The following is a 12,627-nucleotide window of genomic DNA, read 5'->3' as shown; positions in this document are numbered from 1 at the left end:
AGAGAGAGACCGAGAGAGTGTCATTTTTTGCAGGTAGATAGAGCAGGCAGGCAGGCTAGTCAGTTAATGTTACAGTGTGTAGAGGATATATATACATCCCAGGTGTTGTACATATATTTATACACTGTATAGTTTAGCTAGATCAGTTCTTCCTAATTTACTGGCAGGCAGGTGATTGTGCTAGCTGCAGTATTGTTATGTGGTTTATTGCCTGTGTCCTCTGTAGTTTGCATCTAAAGCTACTTGGTGTGTACTGGCCGTGTGCTCTGTAGTTTGCACCTAAAGCTACTTGGTGTGTACTGGCCGTGTGCTCTGTAGTTTGCACCTAAAGATTCAGGAGCAGTGATTTTAATTATGCTTAAATTAAAAAAAAATGAAAAATTCCTTTAAATATTGTACCTGCTGGGTGTCTATAGTATGCCTGTGAAAACATCTTTGAGAACCTGGGTCCTGCCCAAGGGAACATGTATCAATGAAAAAAAAGTTTTAAAAACGGTAATTTTTTCAGTCCTGAAAAAAACAACTGTTTTTTTTTAAAAAAATTCTATTGATACATGTTCCCTGGGGCAAGACCAGGGTTCTCAAAGACGTTTTCACATGTAATTAGGCAAATTAGGCAGTCACCTAAGGCCTCGCACTCACAGGGGCCTCGCGGCCGCCTAACTTACCCAATGCATTACCCCAGGTTTGAGGGACAGGGGACCTTAACGCAGCTGTGCTCAGGCAGCTTTAAGAGCCCTCAGGAGCGGGGCCGCCAGCATCCCTAACAACCAGTGAATATCGCTGACACCACCCCTTGTGACGTCAATGACCCAGCATGCCCTCGGTCAATGATGTCACAAGGGGGTGGGTTCAACAGATGACATCACCGGGTGGCCCCCTCCCCTTGGTTATTAAAGAGCAGGATCTGGGGGGCTTCCAGATTCCAATAAGCCCCCTGCCTGCAGACCCCCACAAAAACCGGCCAGGGTTGAGGGGAAGAGGCTCTTGTCCTTGAATTATTTTTCCCTTCATGGGTGTGAGTGGGGCCCCATGTCAAGTTTTGCCTAAGGCCTCACAAAGCCTAGAGCCGCCTCTGCACACGGCCGGTACACACCAAGTAGCTTTAGGTGCAAACTACAGAGCACACGGCCAGTAAACACCAAGTCAAAGACGTTTTACAACAATAACTTGCATATTAGGCTTCAAAATTTGCACTTTTGAATTCGAACGTTCGAGTCCCATAGACGTCAATGGGGTTCTAAATGTTCGCGCGAACGTTCGGTCCGTTCGAAGGCTCTGGTGCAAACCGAACAGGGGGGTGTTCAGCTCATCCCTATTCCTTAGTAGCAAATCACAAAAAGGATAAGAGGTCATTGGATAGTAATTGAAAACACAAGGGTTACTTTTGATTTGCTATGGCCACAGGTGAGTGCCCTAAGATTTTCAAGTCCAATTGAACCTTCAGATTAAATCAGATAAATACATTCCAGGTGAATAAAAATGTGTTCAAAGTTGTATAGTTTTTTTTTGTTCTTTGAAAGTCTATCCACTGTCAGCATGCTGTTTGAGGGTAAGCAGTGGTCACCCTACAGAGGTCCAGCATGTTTCTTACTGAGTCAGAACTATAGCATTATAAAAATTGGGGTGTAGAGTCCACTTTGTTCTCAGTAACATAGTACAGTGTTTCTCAACCTTTTTTTCAGTCAAGGCCCCCCCTTTAAAATCAATGGACAGTCTTAAAGCGGAGTTCCACCCTAAAAATGTACTTTCTATTAACAGCTTGTCTTTAATGTAAAAAAATAAAAAATGTAAATCATTTTTTTTATTCACTTCTATCTGCCTGTTACTAGGCATATTTCATAATCTGTCTACTTCCTAGTCCTAGATGGTTTAACTTCATGTCCTAAGACCCCATTGCCTCCTGGGAAATAATGACACTCATTTCCCAGGAGTCTCTGGGCATTACTGTGCCTAAAAATCGCCCAGCATGCACCTCTCCCTGAAAACCAGGAAGAAAAAGGAACTGGGCTTCACATGCCCACACATATGATGGATACAGCCACAACATGAGCTGGAGGATATAAGGCAAGTGTTTGAAATGATTTCTGGAACAATTGGGGAGCTATTAATATGTTTTAGGGACTATTTAATGTGATTAATTTTAGCTTGTAAAACAAAAAATGATGCCCGGGAACTGCACTTTAAGGCACTAGACATGTGCAATTCGTTTCATAACAAATCAAAATTCGGTCAAATTTTGCATCTTTGGGACATTCGCATGCATCCGAATGTCCGAAGAAATAAATAAGGAATTCCAACTACAGTAGTACCTTGAATTACAAGCATAATCCATTCCAGAAGAATGCTTGTAATCCAAAGCTCTCGTATATCAAAGCGAGTTTCCCCATAGGAATCAGTGGGAACTCAGATAATTTGTTCCAGTGTCACAGCTAGTGTATGCAGTACCGCATGTGGCCAGAGGTGGGGGAGGAGCCAGAGACACCCGGAGTGTCTCCGGCTCTCCCCCCACCAATGCTATGCCCTGTACACATGATCAAAAATTCCGACAAAAAAAGTCCGATGTGAGCTTCTGGTCCAAAATTCCGACCGTGTGTATGCTCCATCAGACTTTTGCTGTCGGAATTTCCGCCAACAAAAGATTAAGAGCTGGTCCTCAAATCTTTCGCCGGAAAAAAATCCTATCAGAAAATCTGATCGTCTGTACCAATTTCAACACGCAAAATTTCTGACGCATGCTCGGAAACAATTCGACGCATGCTCGGAAGCATTAAACTTAATTTTCTTGGCTCATCGTAGTTTTGTACGTCACCGCGTTCTTGGCGGTCAGAAGTTCAGAGAACTTTTGTGTGACCGTGTGAATGCCTGCCAAGCTTGAGCGGAATTCCATCGGAAAAACCATCCAAGATTTTTCCGACAGAAAATCCGATCATGTGTACGCGGCATTAGAGGTGATTTATTCTTCCAAAGCAAATACACTTTTGAAAACTGGTACTGGCTAGTATTCCAATGTTTCTCTTCTCCCTCAGTTTTTCTCCATCACTCAGAAAATATAACCCTATGCTGATGGAGAGGGGCAGGGGAGGGTCAAACAAGGATGCTATGCAGGCGACTGACATCCTCCATATCAACCGATGATGCCATTGGTCATTAGGACGCAAGCAGCTTGATAGTTGTAATGGAGCTCAATGAAAACCTGTGGCTTTATGCAACTAAAAGGCTTTAGTCACACGCTGGTTTGTATAACATTTTTGGGCAATTTTTAGGCACTTTTGCCAAGGCTCCCCTGAAGAAACCTTAAGGCCACCCAGGGTGCCTGGGCACCATGGTTGAAAAAGGCTGCCACAGTACATTACTATTAGAAATACAAGGGATGGCATTTCATATCCTTCCAGAAAAGCAGGTTGCTTGCCAGTCACATAATTCCCTGCCTTCAGTCCTTTCTGAGTCACCGATCAGGAACAAGAGTTAGCGGTGCAGAAAAATACAGTTACAGGATCATAAACAGAGTCAGGGAATTGCTTTTACAGAAGGAGAATTCAGAAAAGTCAGATTTGTATTTTCCTCAGCAGTTTTTTTTTGGGTTTGTTTTTTGTTTGTTTTTAGATCCAAAGCCTCTTTATTAGCTTTTGATAGTGTAAGGAATGGTTAAAATTACATTTAGGTTTTTGTTTTTTGCCTGTCTCCATTAGGGAGATTTCCTAGAAAGTAAAACAATTAAAATCACTGTATTTATCGGCGTATAACACACACCCTAGCTTTAAGAGGGAAGTTTCAGGAAAAAAACGTTCCACTGCCCCCTGCGTATAACACGCAGGCACAATTTACCCTCTATTTTCAGGGTAATAAAGTGAGTGTTAGATGCCAATAAATACAGCTTTAATTAATCCCTATAGACTACACAGTAAATACTGTTAAAAGTGTAAAAATATATTAGATAAAGTTTTTAAAGATAATTTAACATTACATCAAAATGAGAGCTGAAAGGGTGTATCCAAGTTTCCTCAACATCTTTCATGGGGCAAGCTGCTTCATCCGGAGAGTGAAGGAGTTGAAGAGGTGATTATCTAGAGCAGGGATATGTAATTAGTGGACCTCCAACTGTTGCAAAACTACAACTCCCATCATGCCTCTGCCTTTGGGTGTCATGCTTGTGGCTGTCAGAGTCTTGCTATGCCTCATGGGACTTGTGGTTCTGCAACAGCTGTAGGTCTGCTAATTGTATATCCCTGATCTAGAGATATGATCACCTCTTCAACTCCTCCATTCTCCTGATGAAGCAGCTTGCCCCATGAAACGTGTTGAAGAAACTTGAGCTGCATGATATGATGTAACTAGTTAATATAGTTGTATATGACTGAATAAGGGGGGAACTATGCATGGAAGAGATAATTTCTTGTGTTTGGTTTTATATCACATACTTTATCTTCAAACAAACCTTTCTCAAATAAAAATGTACAATTTTACCAGTATTTGCTGTGTAGTCTATGAGTAACTATAAAGCCCAACCCGTTTTTCTTTTGTACTTCCTATTTAATATTGGATGTGGTACATTCCTTTTCTTTACTACCTACCAGGCTCCTTCATTTCATATCTCTTTATTTCCTGTCCAGTCGACAAAATAGGAAACAAGAGGAAATCTTTTAAAAGTAGCAGAAATCCTCTCTAACACACGATCGGAATTTCCGATGGAAAAAGTCAGATGGAATTTTTTCATCGGATATTCCGACCGTGTGTGTGCCCCATTGGACTTTTTTCCGTCAGCGTTTAGAAAGAGAAACATGTTCTATTTTTTTTCGATCGGAAATTCCGATCGTCTGTGTGGAACTCCAACGGAGAAAAAAACATGCATGCTCAGAATCAAGTCGACTCATGCTCAGAAGCATTGAACTTAATTTTTTCGGCTCGTCATAGTGTTGTACGTCACTGCGTTTTCGACGGTCGGAATTTGGTTTGACAGTGTGTATGCAGGACAGCGTGAATGGAATTCTGTCCGAGTTTATCCCGACGGAAATTCCGATCGTGTGTACAGGGCATTAGACAGCTGTCAACCTGACGAACACTCCATTGAAATAATTCCCTCTGTTCTAGTGACAACTCTAAAGCAAGCCATAGACGATGCAATTTTCCACAGTGTTATTGTGTTCTGCAAGCGGGGAGCCTTCCCTGTTGGCAGAACACAATGATCACTGCTAGCGGCTACAGGCAGTAATCAAATATTACGGGTTGATTTTTCTGAAATTAATGTATTGAGTTCAATACAACCAGACTGCCCATAGATGGATTGAATCTTGGCCGGTCCCTGCTGAACTGGCGAAGATTCCATCCATCTATAACTGGCTTAACTTTGAATTTTTACCTAATTTTCAGTTCTAGTGACAATGGATACTAATAAAGAGCGTGAATTTTCCCAGGCAGCAATAAAACCTTTTTAATGTATATGGATGTGAGGCAATAACATGTATGATTAAACAGGGAGTGATACATGAACCTCCTTGATGCTCTGGCAGCTTAAGCATATTGGGGGGCCTTGAAGAGCAAACTGGGAGGAATTCAAACATTTAAAAAAAAAAAAACGTATGAGTGGCACACTAATTGCTGAAGGATACAGAAAAATAAATGTATTTGTCCATAATTAAAATGAAATAAGTTACTACACCCAACACATTTTAGGGGTTGTGAAAATGTCCATCTGAATGGTGGGACTCTTCAAGAAATTAGGAGGGTTCAGGAACCAGCTTAGTTATAAAGTGCTACAGCAGTCACACAAAAAGACTATATCAATTATTAAAAAAAGGTTCCCATGGTTATCCACTCTATCCAAAAAATGTTTTGCCTTTAGATACACTTTACCTGAGTACTGCTTGAAGACGTTGAGCTTATATACCATATGTATACTCGAGTATAACCCAAGTTTTTCAGCACATTTTTTTGTGCTGAAAATGCCCCCCCCCCCCTCGGCTTATACTCACGTTTTTGCACCTGATCTACTGGATTTTGGGCACCAGGTTCTGGCCGGCCGTAAGTCCGCTGGACCCCAAACTTGGCACACATGTAGCCCCACTCTTTCTCTACAAGTGTGCAAAGTTTGTTGACTGGGGGACCTACGGCCGGGGAGCATCGATTTTTCAAACCCAGTCACCCCTTCTATAGACTGCCATGTTAAACGTCAGTCGAGTCATGGACACAGTGAAGGCATGGGCACAGTGAGGCATGGACACAGTGAGGCATGAGCACAGTGAGACATGGGCACAGTGAGGCATGGGCACAGTGAGGCATGGACACAGTGAGGCATGAGCACAGTGAGACATGGGCACAGTGAGACATGGGCACAGTGAGGCATGCACATAGACACAGTGAGGCAAAGTGAGACACAGTGAGGCACAGTGAGGCATGCAGATGGACACCCTAGGCTTATACTCGAGTCAATACGTTTTCCCAGTTTTTTGTGGTAAAATTAGGTACCTCGGCTTTTATTCAGGTCGACTTGTACTCGAGTATATATGGTATATATATATATATATATATATATATATATATATATATATATATATATATATATATATATATATATTACAAAGTTTGTAGAGGTTTTAATGTCTGTCTTTTGTCTTGTATAGGTACAATTATTGTGCAGTCAACTGGTGTGACCACCCATACAACCGAGGCAAAGACCTGTTATCAGAATCTTATCACTGATCCATCATTGCTGGGAAGGACAGTAAAAGAGACACTGACAGATAACCATACAGGAAGTGTTATTAAATCAACTAAAACAAATATAGAAAGTCTTGAAGAAAGTTATGGAATGCAGTTATCCAAGCAAAATGACTCTCCACCATTTTCACCTGAAGACAATAACCGCAGCACTGACATATCTGAAAATGGGTGGGACAGTTCTTCCAGTTACTCAGAGCTCAATGCACAGGACCATGCAAAGGACACATTCAGTCATGTCAATAAGCACAAGGGAGAAATGAACATTAAACATGAGAAACTATCAGAAACTGAAAGCAACTCATCAATAGATCTATCAGAGCCTGACATCACCAGTCACCAGCAGATCACCAAGAGTGACGACGATGATAAATGTCTCTCGATTATTACAGAAGAATCTGTGGATTTGGATAAAACAAAAGGAAACTTGAGTCTGCTTGAGCAAGCAATAACTATAGAAGCAGAACAAGGACACATGTTTCACAGCACTTACAAAGAACTGGACATGTTTCTCCTGGAGCATCTAGCAAGAGAAAGAAGACAGACAAAAGTTATTGATGTAGCAGGGCGACAAATATATTGCAACAAAAGTAAGAGAATCTAACAGGGTGTAGTGTATAAACATTGGAGAAAATAAATGGTGTTGCTGATAAAACATCATAAGACTAAACTTAGTTGGTTGTCGTGTACTTATCTCATTTCTATGTTATTTATTTTTTTACAGTATGGTAGGGTTTCAAATGTGAAAATGAGTGCCATTGGATCTACTACCTGATTTATCATAGCAGAGTATAATGAATGTGCTAGGATTGTAGCAGTGCAAATTCACATTTCATGTTAAAGGGTACATCTTTAATTCAGCTTTCACGAGCCGTTTTGCCCTTCCAGCCAGTACACAATCAATAAACAGTCCCTGGTTTAAAACAACTGTATCTGAGTTGCCCATAGCAACTATTTCTATTTGGAATACTCAAGATTTATGATCAAGCATAATCAATAATGTGTACCTGTGCCAAGACTATGCAAATTAAAGTATTTACATATTCTGAAAAAGTAGTTTTAACCAGTTTCCAACTGCCTACTGTTGACATACGTTGGCAGAATGGCATGGCAATGGCATACCAGTATGTTGCTTTGAATCTGCTGTCTAGCCGCAAGCTCCGTGACTGTGCCCATGGGACTTGATCATGTCATGGAGCGGCAGAACGGGGAGATGCCTTTGTAAACAATCATTTCCGGGTTCTGGCTGGTGACAGGACAAAGATCTACTGCTCCCTGTCATCGGGAGCAGTGATCACTGCCATGTCACTGGTAGCCCAGCCCCCTGACAGTTAGAATCACTCCCTAGGACACACTTTACCTCTTCCTTGCCCCCTACTGCTTAACTCCGTCACTGCCAGTGTCATTTACACAGTAATCAGTGCATTTTTATAGCAGTATAAATGACAATGGTCCCAAAATAGTGTCACAAGTGTCCGATGTGTCTGCTGCAATATAGCGGTCATGATAAAAATTGAAGATCGCCGCTATTACTAGTGCCATGAAACTATCCCCTATTTTGTGGAGGCTATAAGGAGACATTGGGGTCTAATACAGCCCTTGTTATAGAAACAAATATAAATTAGTTCAAGAAAAGTTATAAAAAAATACATATAATTTAAAGCAGAGTTCTGAGACATTGTTGTGTTTTTTAAAAGTCAGCAGCTTCAAAAATTGTAGCTGCTGAACTTTAATAAACACACACTCACCTGTCCCATGATCCAGGGATGCGGCCACCCAAACCCTTGGTTCTCTCCCACACCTCTCCCCGGTGCTGGCATTACAAGTGTGGGCGCCCAGCTGTGACAGCTTGAGGCTTCACAGCCGGGTGCACATTGCACATGCACGAGTCATTCTGCGCCTCCTCAATGGCCAGGCAATCTTCAGGGACCTGTGACCTGTCCCAGAAGATTGCAGGGGGAGGGGGAGAGGAGAACTTCCACTCGAGTCCCAGCCTGAGCAGAAGTGGAAGCTGGGTACCTGTCAAAACTAGGTACCCATTCCGCCCCCCCCCCCCCTCCAAAAAAAATGACATCCCAAATATAGCATGTAATGGGGTGACAAGTGCTTAAAGCGGAACTTCAACTTTTGAGTGGAACTTCGCTCTAATAAATAAAAATATTAAAAAACACATTTTAAAGCACCCATGTCACCCCATGCACACAAATGCATACATAGGGCATGCATGTGTATGTAAATGCAATTGTGCCACACATGTGATATATCGCCGCAAACATCCAGGTGAGAGCAAACACTATATGGCCATAATTCATAGTCAACTCTAAACTGACAACCCATAAAGACGTTTAAACATTGTTTATGAACAATTTTGGGTACCATTGATTGTGCCATTTCATGGATTTGCACAATTTTAAGGCTTCACATGTTGGGTATCTATTTACTGATTACAATGCAATATGTTAGATAAAAAAAATGCTGTATTTATTGGCATATAACACTCACTTTTTTACTCTGAAAATAGAGGGTAAACTGTGCCTGAGTGTTATACGCAGTGGGCTGTGGAAAATTTTTTCCTGAAAGTTCCCTCTTAAAGTTGGGGTGCGTGTTATACGCCTGTGCGTGTTATACACCGATAAATACAGTATATTATATTGTGTTTGTGTACACCAAAGCAAATTTTGGTGCATCTATGTGTTTAAAATACACATTTGTATGCAGCTGCCAATATTTTATTCTCCAGGGCCTCTGCTTTGCGAACATCTATAATTGCTTGGGGGGCTTCAAAATGTTTTACAAAATGTTGTGCTTTGAATTCCCTCTTACTTTTTTGAATGAGTTGAGCTCAAATAGCATACTCACCTGCCCAGCCAATCCACCATTGTTCTTCTGTGATTATCTGATCCCCTGTCCACACCACCTCCTTTGTTTCTGATGTCATTGGGAACCAGCTGTCTCTTTAGGGTTCTTGCAGCCACCTCCAATGGTGCGCCTCTGGGTTTGCCCTTCTCTATAAGCTGATGCCTCCTGGATATCTTACACAAATATCTCAGGAGACTTAATTAATTACAGATACTTATATAGCACTGTACATTTATGCAGCATTTTACATATATATTGCACATTTTTATCAGTACCTGTCCTCAAGAAGCTTACACTCTAAAGTCCCCAACTCACATTCATACACCAGGGCAATTTAGACAGGATCAAATTAATCTACCAGCTAGTCTTTGGAGTGTGGGAGGAAGCCGGATGAAAGCCACGCAGGCACAAGGAAAACATGCAAACTCCAGGCAGGTAGTGTCGTGGTTGGGATTTGAAATGACGACCCTAGTGCTGCTAGATGGCAATGCTGTGCTGCCCAGTACTGGTATGCCAGATTACTGGCATGGGGTACACATTATTCCCGGCAAAATAGGGGGTAGGGGAATGGTCAGGGCACACAAATAATTAAAAAAGCTAAACAGAAAAAATATGTGTCTTACGATTATAGGGGCAGGGAAGGTTTAAAAGTTCCAAAGTGCTTTAGGGGAGGGAAGGTCCAATTTAAACTTACTTTACAGAGTTTGTTGTAATCTTTGAGAATTAATTACTTAACCATTAAAGCAGCTAGAAAGGTTAGGGATGGCTTGTTTTAAAAATATATTACTGTTTGTTATTAATATGTACTGTACATCCCGTAATGCCCATAGCCTGGGTACAGGTGAACTTTAACTTAAGTCTTGATAAAGCTTCAACACATAGTTTATGTTACCAAGATAGATTTATTTATTGTATGCTTATGGTAGGATATTCAGATCTACTCAATTAAATTGTCCAATGTTACACAATTATATCAATTATAACTGACCCATGTCATAATCACAGTAAAACCAAGGTCTCGGGTTGTTAGAACTGCACTATATTAAGAATTTGTTTTAAAACAAATAACTGAGATGTTTTGATTGGTCAGACCTATGATTCAGATGGAATAAAAAAAAAGAAAAAAGATGTACTACATAATACTCAATGAAGACTTTGGCTACCTTTGGATATAAAAGTGTTGGTTTAGTGTTGTTAGATTTGAAGCTTAAAAGGACATTATTTTTTTCTTTTAGGTTCTCTACGCTCTGATAAACGTGAAACCAAATGCCCTATCCCAGGCTGTGATGGCACAGGTCATGTGACTGGACTCTACCCACATCATCGTAGTTTATCTGGGTGTCCTCATAAAGTTCGAGTGCCTTTAGAAAGTCAGTAAATAAACTTAGTGATTAATCATGATCACCAAACATGCACATTGGGGTTAACCTACTTTTGGGAAATGGGCTGTTCACTTGACAAAAAAAACATTTTTCCTTAGCATAGTGAATGGGGCAAAATTCTGTTGACTTCCGTCCTCCAATCACGTGCAAGCAAAAATTCTGTTTTTCATTTTCCATGCACAAGATCTTTGCAAAGTGAATGTTTACCACACTCACTAAGTGCAGGGAAAATTCCCTTGCAAAGCAAAAAGCATATACATTATGCCTTCAGTGTAATGTCTTATAACTGTTGAAGGGTCAGTCCACCCAAAATAAGTATTTATTGATGGGTGTAAATTGGTGTTTGGAATCACCGCCTTACTTGTTATAGCTTTTGGATACTCCAGTTCTATGATTTGCCCACTGTATGACTGAGGTTTTTGGCCTTAAAAAAGTCTTCTTCTTTTTAAACCAAGCAGGCAGAATGTCAGCCTTTGAGAAAGGTCAAAGCAATAGCATGTAGGAGACCTTATGAACCCAGGCGCAAGCATTTTGCTATGTGAATAAATACTTGCGAGATATAACATTTAAATGTACACTTCAAATATTTACTATCTCTTCAAAAAATGAAATATCTACAGTACACCTTTACATAAAGCTATGTAACCGGCCTTGCTGGAATATATACAGTATATATTAATAGTCTGAGCAACTGAGATACCTTTCCTGAAGAAAATTCAGCTCAAATAACCAAATTCTGCCACACTAAATAATGTGATAGATGTTGACGGGTAGGAGCAGAGTTTAGATTGGCATATCATTCCCTTCATCACATTTCTTGTGACCAAAAGCCTAACCTGGATAGAGTCTGAGAGTATTCTCTCCAGGAAAGATAAGTATTACAAATCTTTATTTATCCATCTGCTATGCCAGAGAGTGATTTAATTCTTCAACAGAATTTACAGTTTATTTATCAGTATTTATGATAGTAGAAACTGTGTCATGATAGAAAATTATTTAATATATTACCCAATTAACATGCAACCATAAAGCTGCCTCATCATCTGAAATTAAATTACATTCATAACAAAATTGATTACAAAGCAGTTATAAAAAAAATCTATACCACATAACATCAAATACAATGAGTATTTTCTTTATTTAAATAAGACTAATTGATTATACTGATGCTACATGCAAGGTACATTTTATACTTTTCTCACTTGTGAGACTGAATTCATGTTATTTTTAATTCAAATATTTTTAAATGCAAAGAGCTTGTGAAGAAAAATTAAATGGATATTATTAAAGTGCAATAACGATATTATTTTTTATAGAAATTATGTCAGATGTGTCTTTTAGCTTAACAATTAGTTTTGGCCAGGACATTGACAGTTGAATAAAATGTATGGAACTTAGCACCATGAGGGAACATATTAGTTTGGGCAGAAGTCAAAGACCCTTAAACAGCCTGGCCATGGGATCAAAGAAGACACACACAAACTGATTTGAAGACTAACATAGGTACTTGTATAGTGGAACCTTGGATCACAAGCCTGATCTGTTCCAGGAGAATGCTTGTAATCCAAGGCACTCACATTTCAAAGCGAGTTTCCCCACAGAAGTTAATGGAAACTAAAATAATTTGTTCCACATTGACTTCTACGGCCTGCAATACTGCATGTGGCCA

The 12,627-nt window shown here is 40.2% G+C and overlaps 1 protein-coding gene across 6 annotated transcripts in view; it reads left to right on the top strand.

Annotated features, from left to right (window-relative positions):
* ST18 (ST18 C2H2C-type zinc finger transcription factor) overlaps positions 1-12,627 on the top strand; it is a 154,779-nt gene that overhangs the window by 28,984 nt on the left and 113,168 nt on the right. For all 6 annotated transcript variants that reach the window (XR_005749501.1, XM_040354187.1, XM_040354186.1 and 3 more), the window contains exons 4-5: positions 6,621-7,307; positions 10,812-10,946. Coding sequence is in view for 5 of the 6 variants with exons in the window: in XM_040354187.1 (XP_040210121.1) it covers positions 6,621-7,307; positions 10,812-10,946 (822 nt within the window). In the remaining variant the exon portion in view is untranslated. The remainder of the gene's footprint in view (positions 1-6,620; positions 7,308-10,811; positions 10,947-12,627) is intronic.

This window comes from Rana temporaria, chromosome 5 (genome assembly GCF_905171775.1).
Source record: "Rana temporaria chromosome 5, aRanTem1.1, whole genome shotgun sequence".
Lineage (NCBI taxonomy): Eukaryota > Metazoa > Chordata > Amphibia > Anura > Ranidae > Rana > Rana temporaria.
Note: the sequence above shows the minus strand (reverse complement) of the source record. Positions and strands in the feature narration are given on the sequence as shown.